Below are 22,361 nucleotides of genomic sequence, written 5' to 3'. Positions count from 1 at the left end.
GCTCTCTCTCCGAGCTTAGAGGACTGCTCCCGAAGGGAGGGGCCTACTCGTGTGATTCCTGAGGCTTTTAGTCAGGTTTTTCAGTTACTGCCCACAAACCCGGGCACCTTCCCCTCCCATCGGTCCACTTGGGTTTCCTCTCCACTCACGATGGGCTTTCCAGCTTCCGCACAGTTTGTGCGTCTGGCCCACTGGCGTGCATCTCTGCATGTCGCCAGCAGATAGGGAGATCTCCAATTGTGCACCCTTTTCCACCGCTAGACCGCAAGGTGAGGCAGGTAGTCCTCTCTATCCCCAGAAGTCTCCACCAGGGGGACGCTTCCACTGGGGAATAGTGGCAGCTCGCGGAACTCCCTATTAAAGTGAGTGGCGGTGGGGGCAGCTGCTCCAATTCAGCCTGCAGTACCTGAGGCATTCAGTTGTCATGGGAACTAGTACTTACACAAATTGAGTCACAATCGCACAGCCAACTCCATTGTGGCATGGCAGTTCTCCAGGGGGAGCGGGGACGGGGCTCACCCACAGAACCCTGCTCTCTTGAACTCCTCCACACCCTCCCGAGGGGCACGGGCTCTCTCACTTGCTGATCGAGCCTGGAACCGGGATCTCTCCCCCACGCCTCCCTGCCCGCCACCTGTGCTGTCAGCAGGTGAATGCGCCAAACACCTGTGTGCAGGAAGATCACAATCTGAGGTTGCCCTGCCCGACGAGGGTGGAAATATGCCCCCGGCGCTGAAGGCAGGTCACTCAGCACAGAGAACTCTAGTGGCTGCTATGGTTTGGGGCAGGGCCTGCAGACTTCCTGCACTGCTCTTAAGTCGCCGGGGCACCCGTCCACCCTCTTCTCCAAGCCGTGGCGGCCGCAGCATGACCGCCTTCTTCTCCGAGCCATGGCGGTGGCAGCTATGCTGCCCGAGGCAGGCTCAGCTGGGAGTGCGCTCTTGTTGCAGGGAGCCAAGTCACTCAGTGAAAGATGCTTTGGTGGTTGCCATGGGGTGAGTGCGGCCACATGGCTATGACTGGCTTGAGCCAATATTACATCCTGGGATGCCAGGAGTGGAGGAGGTACAGCGGAGGAGGCATGCAGATGCAGGGATGCTGACTCTCAGGACTCTCGAGGCACTCCGCCTGTGTCCTATTGCTGGCCTGATGCACCTGGGTAGGGGAGGAGGAAAACCCCTTACCCTTTCCCTGGGCTCCAGAACTCCCTGGAATTAGTTCATGCCAATTACTCCCTTCTATCTTCCTCTCTCTCAGCTGTTCAGTTCTTCTTGGTGGTGTTCCCGGACTCCCTTGGTGTCTGTCCCTGGGGCCCACTTCCGAGCAGTAATCACACTCCCCTCTCCTCAATCTAATCCTCAACTCTTCTGCTGGGACAGTCCTACAAGCTTTGTCTCTAGGCGGCCATCTTGGCTTCTCCTCTTTCATTTCTGATTTTATTTATTTGAGTCAGTTCTCTTTTTCTCTTAATCTAGCTAAAGGCTTGTCAATTTATTCAAAAAACCAACTCTTAGTTTTGTTGATTTTTCTATCACTTTGCTGGTCTCTGTTTCATTTATTTCTACTCTGATCTTTGTTATTTCCTTCTTTCTGCTAATTCTGGGATTAGTTTATTCTTTTTTTTTCTGGTTCCTTAAGGTATAACATCAGGTTGTTTATTTGTCTTCTTTCTTCTTTTTTTTTTAGTTTTTTTTTTTTTTATTTTATCTTGTTATGGGGGATACAGAATTGCAGGTTACATACGTTGCTCCTGTACCGCCTTTCCCCCCAAGTCAGAGCTCCAGGCGTGTCTGTTGCCCAGGTCGTGCGCATTGCACCCATCATGAGGTATATATCCCTCCCTTCCCCACCCCCCCTTCCCAAGTCAGCACCTTCAAGTGTTACCACTCCCCAAACGGTGCGCAATGCACTCATTGTGTAGGCATACCCCCATCCCCTCCCCCACCCCCCACCTCAGTCTGATATCCAATTGGTGTTGTTCCCAGATTTGTATTTAGGTGATGATCAGGGAAACTTCTTTTTTGATATATGCATTTATTGCTGTAAATGTCCATCTTAGAACTGCTTTTGCTGCACTCCATAAGTTTTTGTATGTTTATTCCCATTTTCATTTATCTCATGATGTTTTTAAATTCCCCTTTCTTTGTCAAATTGCAAAAGCAACCAAGAAGTAAAACAGCATAACACAAAACTCTATACTGAATTATATATTCTCAAACTAGCATGTAAAAATAATTTTTAAAAACCACTTAGAATCATAAATTCAAAACTAAGAAGAACTATGGACCTTACCCCTAACCCCCAAACAGGGAGAAATGCAACATGAGTTGATAAACCTCAGTAGAGTCACTGAATAAAAAAGCATAAGCATCTAAAAAATGAAGCATAAACTACAAGGTACCCAAGGAAGAAGAAATTCAAATAAAAATCTAATAAGAAACATTGATAAAAGGCAGTAGAGTAAACCAACCAAGAGACTGAAACTGAGATAAAGACATTTAAAAGCATGTCAGACAGAATGTGACAGGAATGGACAACAAGGGAGAACAAGTACTCACACAGAATACAACACACATATAACTGGAGTTTCTGAAGGAGAGAAATGAAACAATGGAACAGAACTAGTGTTTAAATTAAAAAAAAAAAAGGCCGGGCGCGGTGGCTCACGCCTGTAATCCTAGCACTCTGGGAGGCCGAGGCGGGCGGATCGCTGGAGCTCAGGAGTTCGAGACCAGCCTGAGCAAGAACGAGACCCCGTCTCTACTAAAAATAGAAAGAAATTATCTGGCCAACTAAAAAAAAATATATATATAGAAAAAATTAGCCGGGCATGGTGGCGCATGCCTGTAGTCCGAGCTACTGGGGAGGCTGAGGCAGTAGGATTGCTTAAGCCCAGGAGTTTGAGGTTGCTGTGAGCTAGGCTGACGCCACGGCACTCACTCTAGCCCGGGCAACAGAGCGAGACTCTGTCTCAAAAAAAAAAAAAAAAAAAAACTTTCCAAAAATGAGAAAAAGTAATGAAAAATCCTCAGAGTCTTCAGGCATAAAGATCAAATTACTTATAATGTCAGGAAAATTAGGCTGGCACCAGCCTTCTCAGCAGGAGCAACATACAAAGTTTTTAAAAAGCTTAAAAAATATATATATAACCTCCTACTAGAATAAATCCAACCCTCTTTAAGGAAAGACAGAAAATCTAGTACTCAACAACAAAACATTCACAAAATTCAACATCTAAATAAAAATTACCAATCATGCCGAGAAGCAGAAAAATGTGATCCACAAGCAAACAACAAATGCTCTATTTGCAACAGACCCAGAAATGGTATGGAATTAGCAGACGAATCCTTTAAAATATTTTTTATAAATATGCTTAAGGATGTAAAAAAAATGTGGACAAAATTAGGTTAGAAATGAAAGATATAAAAAGAAAAAGCCAATGGAATTTCCAGAGCTGTAAAAGATGATATCTGAAATGAAAAAATCCACTGGATGGGATTATGAGCAGATTAGACACTGCAGAAGAAAAGATCATGAACCTGAAGATATAGCAATAGAAATGCTTTCCAAAGGAAGCAAAGAGGGAAAAAAAAAAAAGACTGAACAACAACAAAAAAACTGTACTTCAGTGACCTGTGGAATAATATGAAGTTGTCTAATATATGTATATTAGAGGTATATGTATGTATCATGATTTCCTACCACTGTCAGCTGAAAGGGCCTAGAAGTAATGACCCTCTAGTTGCAGTAAGCATACTTAACATCCAGATCTTGGTTTCCCAGATATATTTACCCACTAAAAGGCTCCGTGATGAAATGACTAATCCCAAGTTTGTGGCATGGAAGGTACAAGATGAGCCTAGAACATCTGTTGTGCCAGAGAGTAATAAAGTTCTCAAACAAAAAAAAAATATGGTTTACACACACACCCACATAGCATATATATATATGGACTATATATGGAGCATGAAAAAAAGACACAGAAGTCAGTTTGAAGTGGCTATCACCATCCAAGTCTGGGACAATTTGGGCATCAAAATAAATAAGGATGGTAATGACTAATAATCCATTGAATTCAATAGGATCCATGATGATTAAATAAATAAGAAAAGACCCTTTCTTATAGTAAAATTCTAATTGGTAAGTTTGGAATGAGTGTTGGAGGCAGATAAATACCATTCTGGTTTGGGCAAGTATTGTCAAGAAATGATAACATCTATTTTGATAAGGTCTTAAAGTGTTTTCCCACAGATAATTTATTAGTTGCAGAGTCGAAAATAGTAACTATACAGTGGAGAAACAAGGCAATATCTTGACCAGATCATCAAAATTAATATTACCAACCAAGGGTAGATGGACATCATGTGCCTCCAAATGTGATACCCTGGGAAGGACATGACATTACTTATGTAGTATTTTGGCCAGAGAATACATATCCTGAATTTGAATCTAATCATGAATAAATATTAGACAAACACAAACTGAAGAATATCCTATAAAATAACTGACATGTATTCTTCAAAAATTACAATGTCATGAAAGACAAAGAAAGGCTGAGGAATTGTTCCATATTAGGGAAGACAAAAGAGATAAGATATACTATCCAAAGCAATCTACAGATTCAATCGCATCCCTATCAAAATGCCAATGACATTCTTCAAAGAAATAGAAAAAACAACCCTAAAATTTATATGGAACCAAAAAAGAGACCAAATAGCCAAAGCAATCCTGAGCAAAAAGAACAAAGCTGGAGGAATCACACGACCTGACTTCACAATATACTACAAAGCTATAGTAACCAAAATGGCATCATCCTGACAGAAAAACAGACAAAGACTAATAGAACAGAATAGAGAACCCAGAAATAAATCCATATATGTGCAGCCAACTGATTCTTGACAAAGGTTCCAAGAACATTCATTGGGGAAAGGACAGTTTCTTCAATAAATGGGGCTGAGAAAACTGGATATCCATATGCAACAGAATGAAACTAGACCCTTGTCTCTCACCCTATACAAAAATCAATTCAAACTCGACTAAAAACTTAAATGTAAGACCTGAAACTATGAAACTACTAGAAGCAAACATAGGGAAAATGCTTCAGGACAGTGGTCTGGGTAAAGATTTTATGGCGAAGACCTCAAAAGCACAGGCAACAAAAGCAAAAATAGACAAACAGGATTATATCTAACTAAAAAGCTTCTGCACAGCAAACGAAAAAATCAGTAGAGTGAAGAGACAACCTTCTGAATGTGTAAAAAGTACTTGTAAACTATTCATCTGACAAAGGATTAATGTCTAGAACACACAAGGAATTCAACTCAATAGCAGAAAAACCAAACAAGTCTATTAAAAAATAAGCAAATTCTCTGAATGGACATCTTTCAAAAGAAGACAGAAAAATTGCCAACAAGGGTGTAAAAAGACATTCGACATCACTAATCATCAAGGAAATGCAAATCAAAACCAAACGCAAATCAAAATCATAACCATAATGATCTTATCCCAGTTAGAATGGCTATCATCAAAAAGAAAAAATGTTAGCAAGGAAGTGGAGAAAGGCGACTCTTATACACTGTTGATGGAATGTAAATTGGTACAGCCATTTTGGAAAACAAAAAACTAAAAAGAAAACTACCATATAATCCAGCAAAGCAAATAACAAATTTCCTGACTAATTTTAGATTGAACATGACTAACTCCATTTGAATGCTAAGAAGCCACATGTCATTTGGTACAATATGATTTTATATGGCTGTATACCATTCCCCTGTATGTCTCTACAAGTTGTTTCCAACTGTTTGCTCACTACAGGTGTTTAACAATAAAATGAAAATGGTTCATTTGAGGAAGTTTATGTGACCATTTCAAAATGCTCTTCTTTCATAAGTTCCTCTTTCTGGTCCCTGTTACTGGATGCAATTTTTCCTTTTGGATCCCCCATATTAATTTGCTTTTATCTTTCTCATGGAATTCACCATATTCTGCCATGGGATTATAAATCAGATCCCTCCATTTAAATCCACATGTGCCACTTGTGATACTGGAAACTATGGAAATTCTTTGTACCTCCATCTCCCGAAATGTAAACCAGAGGTAATACTCAGATTTGCTGTGAGGGGTTAAATTAGGTGATACATGTAAAGAATTTAGAACAATGCCTGGCTATATTCTACATACTGCAAAATTAAGACAATTATCCCAAAAAGGAAAAGGAAATCAAGCCCCTGAAAATTAAAAACAAACTTTGAACTAAACTAACTATATGTCAATTTGATGGCATAGCCACACAGAGAAAAGAATTAGATGACTTTAAAACACAGTATTTTGACTGTCCATCCCTAATGGGATATATTACATAGTCAAAAAGAATGCAATAAGATCTTAAATTGCATTTAGTAGTCTTATTGATAGCAGTAATATTGATATTGTTATTGTGAAACTATCATAGGTATTTTGTAGGACATAGCAAATAAGTAATTATGTAAATTTCATTGAGAAATAAGATTTTTAATACAGGTTGAGCACCCTTAATCCAAAAATCCAAAATCAGAAATCCTCCAAAATCCAAAACTTTTTGAGCCCACATGATGGCTCAAGTGGAAGATTCCACACCAGACCTCATGTGATGGGTTGCAGTGAAACACAGTCAAAACTTTGTTTCATGTATGAAATTATTAAAAAATATTGTATAAAATTATCTTCACATTTTGTGTATAAGGTATATATAAAACATAAGTGAATTTTGTGTTTAGACCTGCATCTCATGGCCAAGATATCTCATCATATATATGTAAATATTCCAAAATGTGGAAAAAAATCTGAAATCTGAAATACTTCTGGTCCCAAGCATTTCAGATAAGGGAGAAATGCTTGTATAGGAGAAAAGAAATACAAATATAAAATCAGAGAAATTAAGTTAAAACCCTGTAATCTTGAATTTGAACTGGAAATACCAGCAGAGATTCAAGATTTTTTTCTTTTGAAAAAATTATCTATTTCCTATTTCTATTAGAAAGACCTAGAAGTAATGACAACCCAGGGGCAATGAGTACTCCTGATTATGGTTTCTAACTACCATTTGCTACTAAAAGGAACCAGGGCTATTTGTAATAATGAATAATTGTATGTCAGGGGCAGGAAATGAACAGGATGAGTCTGGGCCATCTTGGTGCCAGAAAGCATGAAAACTATCAAAGATTAATGTGATTGTATCTATTAATAAAATACTTCATAGGAACCAACTTGAATATTTTCTCACTGGCCAAAAGTGGGACAATTTGAGCATCAGAAAGAATAATTAAAGCACTTCAAATATATGGAAAATCCATGCATTCACAATAACTTTATTTAAAAAAAAACCTCATTAGAAGTTGCTAGGGTACCAACTTCCTATTCTCAAAATTCATAAATAAAAAGAAGCAAACATTGACCCTATCTTCTATCTATAAATTGCATTTTAGGGTAAAAAAAGAGTTAATGAAACAAAAAGTTCTTTGTGGTATAATTCCAACTAATGAATTCAGAAGGAATGATAGAATCAGAAATTAATTATTTTGCAACGTCTAATGGAATATTGGATGGAGTCACAATCATCAATGAATGCTAAAACAATTAGGTGAAGGTGGATAGAAAATCTTTATAATGTAGGAATCAAGCTGATACCGCCTGAACCCCAAAGCAATATTTCATCATTAAAAATGGAACTGCCAGGACACAGTGGCAAGCCTATAGTCCCAGCTACTGCAGAGGCTGAGGAAGGAGGATCGCTTGAGCCTAAGAGTTCAAGGACACAGTGTCCTATGATCACGCCTGTAAACAGCCACTGCACTCCAGTCTGGGCAACATAGGGAGACCCCAACTCTAAAAAAAAAAATAAACAAAAATAAAAACGGATCTACCAGACATATGTGCCTCATGATGTGATGTAATAGGAAGAATATGGCAAGCACTATGAAGTATTCATACCTAAAATACAGAACCTGAATCTAACAAAAATTCTAGATTTAACCACCTGTCTACAGAAACAAGAGGAATATCATAAGGAAGTAATCAGCTAAATCCAGAGTATGCAATATTCTGTAGTACAAATAGCCTAGTTTCTCCAGTAAATCAATAGTATGAAAAAAGGGTGGAGTACTGGTAAAATACAGTAAAAGGGACTTCAGAAATATGACAACTAAGCGCAATGTATGGACCTTGTTTAAATCTGGAATTGAATAAAACAACTATAAACAGAATCTTTGAGACAATCAAGAAAATTTTAATATTTGCTGGATGATGGATTGTTATTGAGATTTTTCTTAATTTTGTGTGATAGTGGTATAGGGGATATGATTTTTTTAAAGTCCTTTTCAGACATACACACATGGAAATTGGGATATGCTTTCCAAATACTTTAGCTAATAAAAAAGGCAGAATTGTGGGAAGGGTGGGGAACAAGAATGTACAAATGTTGATTGTTGTTGAAGTTGATAATCATTGAACTTAGGGTTGAGGTTCATTGATTATACTATTATCTCTATTTTTATATATGTTTCAATTATTCCACAGGAAAAGTGTTCAACATTAAGGTAATGTTTGTTAAGAAAAAAAATTCATAGTATAACTACATTAACACATAACATACAGTATCCCATGTTTGGGAGCAATAAAAAAATTCACTATAACGAGTGATCATTGGAAATTTTTATGTTATTTCTGAGATGATTAATTTTTAAATGGATTGGTAATTTTAAAATTATAAACTAATGAATCTTGGTGACCGATAAATTTTGCCGAGTATATAGAAAGTCTATTTAATTATTTTATTTTCGTAAGGAAACAACCTTAATAGAAAGTACAGCTGGCTCCACGTACGTGGGGAAGCACACAGCTCACGTGTGCATCTGGCAGAACCCCCAGCACAGAGATGAGCAGGTGCTGTTTCCAGCGACACCGACTTGTGTGTGTCCCAATACTATAGTTAGAAAATGGCTCAGATTCTTAGTTGCTTTTCCCAGAACTCAAAGATTGTCTTCCTGTTTATCTTGGTGGAATGCCTATGTTATACTTGTGATTTTTCTGTTCTCTGTAACATATTAAAACAAGATTGTCACAGATGGGGAAACAAGAGGTCATTAGTTAACAATCAGATGTTTGATTTCCTGAGCAGAAAAGATACCCTGTTGTGAATTTTTAACATTTTTAAAGGAGAAACAGGGCCAGTCCCTGGAAGGTAGACTCTGTTCACTGGGCTTTCCACAAGAGTCAACACCGTCATTTCTAAATTCATTTCCTCATTCAACTCTTGTCCTTGCATTTAATGTCAGCTTTGCCTCTATCTTTTAGTTCTTAGTTCACAGTGGTCACTTCTTTATACTAATAGTTTAAGTAAACACTGCCAGAAGAGCAAAGGGAAGCTAAGTAGATGGCCTATTAGCTTTGGTCTAGGTTGGTATGATATGGAGATGATAGCACTCTTACTTTAATTCATTCTCCAGTTTCTACAACAGTTGCTCTTGATTAGGTTGGGGCAGAAAAAAAACTTGAAATAATTCCTGGCTTTGAGAGACACAAGCCTTTGTTCACCCCAGAGTATTAGGTAACCCAACTAGTGCTACTAATCATATAATCTTAAGCATTGGGAGGGACACTCAGTGTCTCACTCTGTATTTGTTTCTCCTTTTGTAAAATTGGCACAATAATAGTACTCACTTCATAGCATTGTACGAAGATTAAATTAGTTAATATTTGTAAAATGCTTAGAACAGAGATCAGCACATACATAAGCACCATATGTATTTATAAAATACATTCCTGCATGACATTGTGAATCTTCTCTATAACATTTGAATTAGTGGGAACAGCTATGATGCTCATGGAGTTCCAGAATCTTGGTGAACTTACCATCGGCTGTTGCACTGCCAGCAAATGGTATGGTGAAACCTCACTAATTTGGAATTAGTTCACAAATTATTAAGCCTGAATAAGTGAAAATTCTGAAATCATGGATCTTTGGAAATATTTTGAAATCAATATTTTAAATTTGACTGTTCTATTTATGAAAACTTTGCATTATATTTGACTAAGTATGTTCAAGATGTACATGTTCAATTTGTGATTTTGTATACTTAATTGGAACAAAAAGCTAATGAAGGTTTTGATATGGACATCTATTCTTTTAAGTAGGTTTCAATAGAGATATCTGAGTAGAGCATATAGATATGTAAATAATTTGTTTGCACACCAGAGACCTAAGTAGTAATTTTAAAAGAAATTGTTGGAAGAATCAAGTGTTTGTGGAATGAATGTTCCTAGTAAAGTTCCTGTTCTTATGAATAGTGAAGAATCATTTATAATTACCTCAGCAAAAGTAGAAATACTATACATAATTTATATTTATCAAAAACGTTTTTAAAGTTTGCCTTCATAAGTCATGATGAAAGCCAAGGCTTTCATAAGCCTTTATATTTTTAAGAATTCCTGAGTTAATTTGCTTGGAATTTTATTAGTGGAAAAGGCAGAGGTAGCAATTCCTTTTTCTGTGTTCCCATCCCATCCTCTTCATTCCTCTCCAAACTCTGGATTGTCATTATTTGTTTACATAGCTGCCTCTTGCACTGGACTGTGTGTCTCTGAGTGTAGTATGACTAATTCATTTGTCTGCCAACGATAGTCTGGCACGTAGTATGCTGTCAATACTTTTGTTGAACAGCCTAATTAGTAATGTCTACAACGACATTTTACTGTAGTTAATAAAGCTCTGAGAAGGTAGGAGACACATTTAAGGTAGATAAAGGTTTTAATTCTTTACAGAATGTGGATTGTTAGTTTGGTTCGGAATTTGAAGCTGCGAGTATAATACTTCTCAGTTTCCCAAAGGGCAAGGTAATTGGAGTTATGGTCCTCTTCCACCAGGTTGGATACCCAAAATGCCATTTATGCATGTGGCAGAATTTTATAACAGTTTTAAATTCTGTATAGTTGATGAAGAGCTTTTACGTTTTGGGATCAAACTTTTTTTTTTTCTTTTTGCCAGTCAAATTTAGTGGGATCAAACTTTTTTTTGAATTTTTTAAAATTTTCCCTTTCACTGACGTACTTACAATAATTTACATATTTATGGGGTAAGTGTAAGTGTCACATGTATAGAATATGTAATCATCAAGTCAGGGTATTTGAGGTACATATCACCAAACTGTTTTTTTTTAAAAATTATTCTACAAAGTGGTTTATAGTAATTACTTATATTCGTCTGCTTTTGACGCACATATTGCAGTTCTTGTAAGTCTTGTAAGGCTTAAGGATTGCTGAAGTTACTTGCAGTGTATTCAGATGATACACAGGTGTAGCACGGAATTTTATACACCAGGTGTTCGATAAAGAATGTGAAAATCTAAATCACAGGCCTTTTATTAAGACAAATGGCAGGTGGAGAGAAACACCCTCGGCTTATTTCTGGTAAGGTTTTTATGTTCTGTAAAACAAAGAATTGTATTCATCAGGGTAACAGATTTTAGTAATAAAAGATTTTTAAATGTTAAAATCGTAAATGTAGCAATGCTCATTTACCATCAAAATCCACTTCTCAGGAATAGTTCCATCTGTGTGAATTTAAGCGCCTGAATGTGGATTCATTACCTTATCCTGCTAGCCAAAAATTTCTTCATGGAGTTTCGAACTCAGCAGGATTTCACAGGGTTTAAAAATACGTGTTTTTTTTTTTTAATAGCCCTCAGATTTCAGTACCTTTAAATTAGGTTCAAACGGGAGCAGGGGCTTGGATTAACACCACAGCAATACTTTTTTTTGATTTTAACCATTTCAGGCCTTCTTGAAATAGAGGCTATGTGGCGTAATGGAAAAAACAGCCTTGGAATCTGACAAAATCTGATTCCTGGATTCAGTCCCAGTCCTGCGTGACCTTGGGTAAGTTACTTTACTTCTCTGAATTTCCGTTTCCTCCTTTGCAAAACGAGGGTCGCAACAGCCACCTTGCACCGGCGTCCGGAGCGCGCCGGGCACGCCCCGAGGAGACGAGCAGCAGCCATGATTACGGCCCCGCCACTCCGCCGCCCCCAGCAGGTGTAGGCGCTGTCCCCGCCGCCTCCGCCCCGCTGCCGCTCGCGGGCCTGCCCCTCCGTGTCCCCGCGCAGGCCGCGGCGGGGGGTGGCGGCGCACGGCCTCGCGGAGCCCCGGGCCCGCCCCGGGCGGAGCCGGCCGGAGGGCGCAGGGCGGGCGCGCGAGCGACCCAGCTCGAGGCTGAGGCCCAGCCCCGCCGAGCGCCGGCGAGCGGAGGCGGCCCCGGCGCCGCGCCCGCGCCCGAGCGTGTGCGCGGCCGCCGCCCCCTCGGCCCTCCCCTCAGCCCGCCCTCCGCCCCTCCACCCTCGCGCGCCGCCCGCCCGGGTCGCCGCGGGGCCGTGGTGTACGTGCAGAGCGCGCAGAGCGAGTGGCGCCCGCACGCCCTTCGCTTCTCCACAGCCTGGGCCCGGCCGCCCGGGACGCGGAGGCGGCCAAGGCGCCCGCTCTCGCGCGCCCGGGGCCCGCGCGCCCGAGCAGAGGTCGCGGTTCGCCGCTCAGGCCGCGCTCCCCCACCCCGCGCGGCGATGAGGCGCTGAGGCGGCCGCCCGCGCTACGCGGGACCCGAGGACGAGGAAGCGGCCGGGCCGAGGGCGCAGGGTGCCGGCCTCTCTGAGGCGAGGGGTGGCGGGTGCATGGCGCAGTAACGGCCCTTGCCGCTCCCCCCGCTCCCCGGCTCCGGGCGCGGCTGTCCGGCCGCCACCCCTCCTGCTCGGCCGTCGCCGCCGCCGCCATGGCCAATGACAGCGGCGGGCCCGGCGGGCCCAGCCCGAGCGAGCGAGACCGGCAGTACTGCGAGCTGTGCGGGAAGATGGAGAACCTGCTGCGCTGCAGCCGCTGCCGCAGCTCCTTCTACTGCTGCAAGGAGCACCAGCGGCAGGACTGGAAGAAGCACAAGCTCGTGTGCCAGGGCAGCGAGGGCGGCCACGGAGCGGGCCCGCACCAGCACTCCGGCCCCGCGCCGCCGGCCGCCGCGCCGCCGCCCAGGGCCGGGGCCCGCGAGGCCAGGAAGGCAGCGGCGCTCCGGGACGGCGCCGCCGCGCCAGCCGCCCGGGACGCGGCCAAGGCAAAGGCCAAGCCCGCGGCCGACCCCGCGGCGGCCGCGTCCCCGCCTCGCGCGGCCGGCGGCGGCCAGGGCCAGACGGTGGCGGCCGAGGCGGATCCCGGGAAGGAGGAGCCGCTGGGCCGCCCGTCGCTGTTTCAGGAGAAGGCGAACCTGTACCCCCCGAGCAACACGCCCGGCGAGGGGCTGAGCCACGGCGGCGGCCTGCGGCCCAACGGGCAGACGAAGCCGCTGCCGGCGCTGAAGCTGGCGCTCGAGTACATCGTGCCGTGCATGAACAAGCACGGCATCTGCGTGGTGGACGACTTCCTGGGCAAGGAGACCGGGCAGCAGATCGGCGACGAGGTGCGCGCGCTGCACGACACGGGCAAGTTCACGGACGGGCAGCTGGTCAGCCAGAAGAGCGACTCGTCCAAGGACATCCGAGGCGATAAGATCACCTGGATCGAGGGCAAGGAGCCCGGCTGCGAAACCATTGGGCTGCTCATGAGCAGCATGGACGACCTGATCCGTCACTGTAACGGGAAGCTGGGCAACTACAAAATCAATGGCCGGACGAAAGTAAGTGTGCTGGGGTTGCGCTGACATCCCCTTCTTGGCGGGCGGCCTCTTCCCGCGACTCAGCTGCTTAGGGTGAGGAGCACCATTCCTCTGTGTAAGAGTGATTGCCTCTTGTGTAACACCCATAAAAAAAACGGATAGAATCCGTAGGTAGGTGTTTGTCTAGTTAGCCCCATCCTCAGTGTCCACTGTTTTCCACTGACTGCCTGTTTCATAAACTCCGACTAACTGCATGGTTTTCCAGCTAAACTTAGGCACTATACTCTCCCTTTAACTTTACTATTTTCTTTCTTCCATTCCACTATTAGACACAATTCAAACCTTATTTTAGTTGTGGCCACCCAGTGGGGGACGTTAGAGCACCACCCAAACCTAGTCCTGGTTGTGCATCTGCCTTGTGTTTGCATAAGCTCTTAAATTACCTGTGGTGGTTGAACCACTCACCACATTCTGATTTACAGAGTCAAATGCTGTGTATTTAGTTAAGTATCTGCCAGCTGACGAAAAGGTAACCGTAAAATAAGACTTTAGTCCAAACACTCACCATATTCAGGAAGAGCTTGGCTACTCCCCCCGCCCCCGCCCCCAATAGCTCTTATCCCTCTCCCTGTTCCTACTGTTTTGAAACCCACTACAAAACGGGGTAAGAAGTATTTCCGTTTTCAGATCTCTCAGTGTAGGTAGGTTACATTTTTAGCATAGGTTTCCTTTATTTGCTTTGTTAATATGATCCTCGTGTTGTAAAAGAACTGGTTTGTAGCTTCCTGGGGTGAGGGCGAAAAAACCTCCACGAAATTGGAGCAGGAGGGTTCCTTTTAAAGTCTCAATTTGGTGAGATCTTTTTGTTTTCTCTTTACTGTTGCAATTTTTCCCCTAACAGATTGTTCAATTCCTACCTAGTCTGTTCTCTCTTTCCTCCCTCAGTATGGTAAACAATAGACTCTTTCCTCCTAAATGCTCTTGCAGTTGTTTTTCATTTTACTTCCCAGATCTTAATTTTTTCTTTGTATCTGGTTCCTCGGAGGCCACCCAGCTCCACCCTCCTCCGCTATTAATCTCTGCCTGATTTTGCGAGTTTTGAGAGATTGTCTTGAGAGATGATCACATGCACATGTTTGTACACACACACTGACTCTTCCCAGTAGTTCTTTTGTGTGGGTGTGTCAGATCATCTGTTTTCACAGTCATTATGTGTGATTCTCAGGCTGCTCAAAAGGCTGAGTATAGGCAATGAGGAAAGTTCTAATCATGAAAATTTTGTGGAGAGAAATAACAGTGTAGAGTCTAATTTACTATTGCCAGTTCATTGCTGGATGAAGGCACATGTTTTAATATCACGTAGTCTCAAAAATAAATGAACAGTTGCATAATAATAAACTGGAAGGAAAAAAGGGATCTGCCAAAAATCTCAGCCTTGGTCTTTCATAAGATTTGCATTTATATTTCTTTAAAAAACCCGTTTGTCATGAATCAAATCATCTGAACATAGTCGTGAACTCTAGAGCAGGAAGGAAATTAGTTTGAGGGAATCTATGAAGTATGACCAAAGCATAAACTTAAGTTGGAGTCTTCAAAAAGATGATGTCCAAAATCTTCCTTGATCTGCTTTCCTTAATTAATTTAGCTTTCCAAATTAAGCCGAAACCTCTTCTCTGTCTTCATGTTTTCACCTGTCCTTCTCAGGGAAGGGACAGCAGATAGCCTGACTTTTAGAGAAGTTGCTTCTCATGAGGATGCTGTTAGAAAATAGCTACCTCCTTCCTCAAGAGTCCTAGTGGCTGGAGGTAACAATATTTAAGGTTTTAATTCACATAACTGTACATATCGTGTAATAAGGGACTAGCTGAAGGAAGGATGGATTTTAAAACTCTTTGGATTTGATATCATGCTTAATTAACATTATAATCCAGGATCCGTGAATAATCCTAGGGAATTCCTTTCATTGTACTTTCTTGGCTGAAAGAGTTTTTTGGTAATCGTGTTTGAATATGTAATTTAAGTGTTCCTAATAAAAAAGCAAGGGTGCTTGCTTTAGGAGAATGAGAAGGCAATCAAAATTCCGCCCACCGTATATTGAGCAACCACAGTGTGCCAGGCCCCAGATTGGGCTCAATAAGGACATGATCACAATAATCTTAATCCTGTGGAGTGAGTAGTGTTATTCCTAATTTACATTTGAGGAAATTTCAGCTCAGACTTGGCCAAGGCCTACCGCTTATGATAACTGAGCCAGTATTCAAGCTTAGGTCATTCATTGAGGCATCAAGCGCATGCTTTTTCTCCTACACTATAGATGTAGGTAGGTAGGACATTAGATGAGAAGATGTAGATTACTTAGCATACTACTGGAACTAAAATTTTATATATATTTTGTTGATAGCGGGTGAATACCATTAGCTTTGTGTTTGAATAATCATACTCTGTGGTTGGAAATTTTTTTATTAGGTGACTGGATAATGACTGTACAATGTTTATTTATGATAGTAGTTTAAAAGCCACTTTGTATTTATCCACCTGAATCATGCTCACGTCCGTACAACTCCCAGAACATGGTTATTATAGTGATTGTAGAGGCAGTCTTCAATTAAGAATTTTGTTATCCTTCATAACATTATAGTGATTTTAAAAGGTGCCTCATCAAATGTGTAGTCTTTTTCTTATTTTTACTTTCACAGTAGTAGGTAGGCTGTGGTGTATAGATTACATATTTTATATGTATGTATAAAATATAATATTATAGATTAGAAAAGTACAACTCAGAAAAGTTAGTTAACTTGTTGCAAATTCTGCAGCGTACCAGGACGTAAGTGCAGGTTTTTGACCAAAAAGTCTGATATTCTTTTTCATTTACATTATCTGTATTGCATGTTCTTTGTGTATGTCAGGGCCTGATAATCACATGATATATGATTGGCTGTGGCTCATTCAGTGTAGGCTTTGGTTTCTCTGGAGTTTCTTCTTCAGACATGCTTATCTGGCCACTGTTTATCCAACTACTTTAAAAAAGGAACCACAAGGGAAGGATGAAGTAATACAGGAGAAAAACAGAAACATAATTGTAGCCGCTGATGTAACTGAGCTCTGGTTTCCACTTTCTCTGTTCTTCTTTTTTGGGATTTTCCCCTTTTTACCCTCAAACTGCCCTTTCTTCCTTTATCCTTTCTGTCACCCTTGTTTCCATCAAGAAGACTCACTGTGGTGCCCCGTAGAAAGGAACCCTGGTCTGCTGCTTTGTGAAGAGTAGCGTTGTGCCCTGACTTGGGGTCCCAGAGGAAGAAGAGGAAAGCATGGGGGAGAGAGGCTCATGGAAAATGTTGGAATTTCATGGCCAGTCTGAAGGAAAAAATTTGCCCATTAAAATAAAAATAATTAGGATCATATACAAAACATTTTTGGAATTTAATCCAGAACCTCGTCTGTTCAGTTAAAACATACATAAAGGAGAGCAGTAATAAAATATAATAGGTTGAGACCAATATGAAGCAGATTGTATGACTAAGGTTTTTCACTGTTAACTGTAGTTAATTAGTTGGCTCTGGCTGATTATGGCTTTTAGAACAAATAGAATGAGGAAGATTTTGTTGCTTTATTATCACTACCATAACGATGTGATGACAATCCTCTTAGATGTCAAAAACAAAACTGACCCAGGAAGAGAGTCCTCCCCAGAAGCTAACCATGCTGGCTTCCTGATCTCAGATTTCTAGCCTCCAGAACTATGAGAAATAAACTGTTGTGTAAGCCTAAATCAATCAATAAACAACCAAACCAAACTTTCTTCTCTGTCTACTTCTGCCATTCTCTTTATACTCCGAGCATCCAAGATGTACAAATTCAAGCAGCTTGTTTAATGGATTAGTATTTATATTAGAATTCAAGATCAAAATCAGTTATTCTGTATGCAGAAAGCCTGAAAATATTGTAAATGCAGTAATTCTGCCAGCTGTAAAGGAGATACATGTGGACTAAAAGGGTAGTTTTAGTAGGTTTTGACAGAACCAGATTCAACTTTGTGGGAGAACATTTTGTACAGTGAGTTAGTTTGTGTGTAGTTTACACGTAAACTAACTCCTTTAATTCTAAAGAAATTTTATTTTATTTTATTTTATTTTATTTTTTTTTGAGACAGAGTCTCACTCTGTTGCCCCGGCTAGAGTGAGTGCCGTGGCGTTAGCCTAGCTCACAGCAACCTCAAACTCCTGAGCTCAAGCGATCCTCCTGTCTCAGCCTCCCGAGTAGCTGGGACTACAGGCATGTGCCACCATGCCCGGCTAATTTTTTTCTATATATATTTTTAGCTGTCCATAGAAAGAAATTTTATTTTAAATTAACATGTTTTTGCATGTTTACAACTTATCTACTACCTAATAAGTCACAAAAATATCCTGCAAAACCTTAGGAGGAGGAGAAGGAGGAGGAGGAGAGGACATCTTAAAGGTAATGGATTTTGTGCTGCTTTTAAATCTGGGTTAGATCCTGGATCTGCTACCATTTATGTGTCCTTGGGCCAGTCCCTTAATCTCTCTGAGCTTCAGTTTCTCCATTTGTAAAATGGTGTTAAATGATACCTGTCTTTTCTGCCTCTTGTTGTGAGGAGTACTTATAAAGTGCTACATATAAAGCACTTTTTAGATGGTAAAGCACCATGCAGAACTGTTAACTGTTACTCTTCTCATTTTAAGAATTCACTGTTTCTGATCCTCTCTTTTAAGAGTTCTGTGCTTTCCCCACCTTTTATAAATTGGAGAAAAAGGTTTAGCGTGCTCACTCATTTTTGAGGTAACCACTTCCCCTCTATATATACACTTCTTTTTCTAAAAGAAGAAGAGAGGTCACGTGACTTGTTCAAGGTCATAGAGCTGGCCAGCGACAAAACCGACAGACATTTGATTCAGTTCACCCTATATCTGCAACTTTATGCTGTATCTCCTGTAAAAGTTGAGTATTCCTACTTAATTTTCGTATTTTTTACGCCATTTTTGAAGATATGCTTGAATATTTGTGACTTCCTTTTCCCTTTTACTTCTGTCATTCTACACTATGGCTTATCTGACAATCTAGTTTAAATTTTCCTCCTTTAGATATTCCCTCCCTAATTTCCTTCGATGTTCTTTATCTACTTCTGTCTTTCTTCTGATATTGTTTAAAGCCATTTTTCCCTGAGGCAGGCCTACTGTGTATTGTTTCCTTAGTAGGAACTGTCTTCCCACTTTGTGTTTATGGTTTGCTTGTTCATTCTGTTTTCCTTTCCCTTTTTTTCCCCACCAGACTTGAAATCTGTGTTTGTATTCTCTCATGTTTTCTGAAGCCTGTACCTTTTTGGTATGCCTTTGGATTGATGTTATCAGCTTAGTTGTTTTTATTTAATTTTTCACTTTAGGCCTTTAAAGCTACACCAACGATTTCAGTCTCCCTTTCATTCTAGTGCGTTCCTAGACAGTTTTCATAGATACATTGTAATACTACTGAGCTTGCATTCCACCTCCTTTTCCACTGTGGGCCTGTTTTTACACTTAGAACTTCATTGGTGTCTACATGATGGCGTTCGGATAATTTGTTGAGCCATAGCTTGTCTTTGACTCTTACTCCAGCTAAAACTCCTCTATTCTAAAAAACAAAACAAACAAAACACTGTTAGATAGTTAACTAACCTAAATCTGCCCTTACAATATTTTATTTCATGCTTATTTCCTAGTCCAAACTGTGAACTCTTCTCCTACCTTTATTGTAATGTTTTATGCTTCATAATCACGTGTTTGCATAACCAATTCACAGTTTTAGCCTCTTTGCTTGTTAAGATCACCATAACATTTTTATGACTTTGGAATTCTCATTTTTCTTATTCGTTGTCCCAGATCCCATTACTTTACCAAAGCAAAATACATGTGTTCTTGCTTTCTTCTTGTATTCTCTGAGTCCTGTTATGATAATATTTTTATTCATTTATGCATTCAAGAACTATTGAGTACCCTCCATGTATAGGTACTGTTCTAGGAGCTAAGGATTCCTGAACACCAATAACAAAGAAAAAGCCCCCACTCTCAAGGAGCTTAAATTCTACTTAGAGGAGGGGAAGGGTAGGGAGGGACAGTCAGTAACAAATGTATAAGTAATATGTGACATGTTCATGATATATATTAAGACAAAAAATAAAAAAGGTAAGGACAGAGTGGGGGTCGTCTTTTAGATAGGATTGATAAAATAAGATGATATTTAAGCAGAGACTTGAATAAAGTGAGGGAGTGCGTCATGTGTATATGTAGAAGAAGAGCATTCCAAGTACAGGTGTTTTTTGTTTTTTTTTTTGAGACAGAGTCTCAGGTGTTTTTTTTTTTTGAGACAGAGTCTCACTCTGTTGCCCAGGCTAGAGTGCTATGGCATCTCCCTAGCTCACAGCAACCTCAAACTCCTGGGCTCAAGGGATCCTCCTGCCTCAGCCTCCCGAGTAGCTGGGACTACAGGCATGTGCCACCATGCCCAGCTAAGTTTTTCTATATATTTTTAGTTGTCCAGCTAATTTCTTTCTATTTTTAGTAGAGACAGGTCTCGCTTTTACTCTGGCTGGTCTTGAACTCCTGACCTCAAGTGATCCTCCCGCCTTGGCCTCCCAGAGTGCTAGGATTATAGGCGTGAGCCACTGCGCGCAGCCTAATTTTTTATTTTTACTATGGAATATGTTGAGTGTTGATTTTTTTATTTACTTATTTTTTCTTTTTATTGAAAAATGCTTTTTAGTTAGCTTATTTGACATCCTACATTTTCCTCCTTTAGACAGTCCCTGATTTCCTTAGCTGTTCTATATCTACCTCTGTCTTTCCTCTGACATGATTTAAAGCCATTTTTTCCTGAAGCAGGCCTACCCTCTCTTGTTTCCTTAGTAGGAACTATCTTCCCACTTTGTGCTTGTGATTCACATGTTAATTCTCTTTTCCTTTCCTTTTTTCCCCCCTTTTAGGCTTGAAATCTGTCTTTGTTCTTCTCCCATGTTTTCATAACACCATAGCACTATTAACCACCCCACCTTTAAAATTTTGACTACTCATTTACTGGCCTGGCTCTTTGCCTTTCAATTATTTTCCTCTTTACATGTTTCATAGTGTTCTTTCTTTACTCAGATTCTAACTATAGTTTTTTTCCGTGAATCTCAGTCCTTAGCTTTCTGTTCATCACTGTCAAAACACCCATGCATGTAGGGAGAACTTAAAACATCTGTATTTCTTAATTTTTATTCTTAGCTTGTATTAGTTATCTATTGCTATGTAACAGATTGCCCCAGAACTAAGTGGCTTAACACAACACACATCTATCATGTCATAGTTTCTACAGATCAGGAATCTGGGCACAGCCCAAGTGCTCCTCTCCCTCACCGTTCCTCACGGCTGCAGTCAGGACAATGGCCAGGGTCTGTGTTCTCCTCCGAAGGCTTGAATAGGGAAGAGTCTGTTTCCAGGGTCACTCACTGGTTGTTGGCAGTGTTCAGTTTCGGGGTTGTTGGACTGAAGGCTTCACTTCCTTGCCATGTGGGCCTCTCTACCATGGCAGCTTGCTTCAACCAAGTATGCAAGCCAGAAAGGCTTAGTGGGTCTGCTAGCATGACTGAAGTCCCAGTCTTCTGTAACCTGATCATTGAAGTGACATCCTTCACTTGTGCTGCATTCTTTTGATTAGAAGCAAGTCAATAGGTTCATTCCACATTCAAGGGAAGGAATTATACAAGGGTGTGAATACCAGTTTTTTTTTTTTATTTGTTTGTTTTAAGAGACAAGGTCTTACTATGTTGCCCAGGCTTGATCTCAAACTCCTGGCCTCAAGGGATCCTCCTGCCTTGGTCTCCCAAAGTGCTGGGATTACAGGCCTGAATACCAGTTCTTAAGTTTGTTCTTCCTTTGTAGTGTATGTTACTGTCCTTTATGGTCTGTAGTTTGTCTTTTCTTTTTGCTGTAGTCTGCACTTTTTTTCTGAGTAATCTCATGCACTCATGGTAGCACAGGTTCTTAAGTTAGTTTGCCTGTGTTCAAACTCTTGTTCTGCTACTTAATTGCTCTCTGATCTTAGGCACATTTTCTAACAACTAACATGTTAACTTCCTCATCAGTATGATAGGAGTTAATAGTAGTGCCTAATTCAGCAATAGGTTTGTTTGAGGATAGATGAGATAATACATAAGAAGTATTCAGCAGATAATCTGTGTTCAGTTAGTATTAGCTGTAACTGTAATGAATAACAGTAGTAGCAATAATCATGACTTCAGCTATTAGGATTTGTTAAAGACCTCTTGATTTGTCTGTTACCCTGGCATCTATAGAGGACTGATGGACATCTCCACCTGAATTTTTTGATAGTATTGCAAACTCCGCATGATTATGACTGAAGTTTCCCGTTGTGGGAAGGGGTGAGGGTTGATAGGGCTATCTGGTGGGGAAATGGAGGAACAGGTTTAAAATTGATGTTGTTTGTGAACTCTATTCAACAGCTGTTTACAGAGTGCCTGATCTGAGTCACTGAAGAAGGTACCACAGTGCCGAGGTCAAAGTAATTCTCTCTGCCCTTCTGGAATCTTACTGTCTGAGGGAAAGACAACATTGAACTTGTAATCCCAGTGTGCTAAATGTTTATGAGGTAGATGTACAAGATCCAATGGGAGCATGCTAGAGGAGACCTAACTTTGTAGGCCAGG

The 22,361-nt window shown here is 41.0% G+C and overlaps 1 protein-coding gene across 1 annotated transcript in view; it reads left to right on the top strand.

Annotated features, from left to right (window-relative positions):
* Positions 1 to 12,760: 12,760 nt before the first annotated feature.
* The window catches only part of EGLN1 (egl-9 family hypoxia inducible factor 1), a 52,675-nt gene continuing 43,074 nt past the window's right edge, over positions 12,761 to 22,361 (top strand). Inside the window, exon 1 of the mRNA XM_069484681.1 lies at positions 12,761 to 13,684. Within this exon, the coding sequence (XP_069340782.1) occupies positions 12,794 to 13,684 (891 nt within the window). The 5' untranslated portion in view covers positions 12,761 to 12,793. The remainder of the gene's footprint in view (positions 13,685 to 22,361) is intronic.

Source organism: Eulemur rufifrons, chromosome 11 (genome assembly GCF_041146395.1).
Source record: "Eulemur rufifrons isolate Redbay chromosome 11, OSU_ERuf_1, whole genome shotgun sequence".
Taxonomy (NCBI): Eukaryota; Metazoa; Chordata; class Mammalia; order Primates; family Lemuridae; genus Eulemur; species Eulemur rufifrons.
Note: the sequence above shows the minus strand (reverse complement) of the source record. Positions and strands in the feature narration are given on the sequence as shown.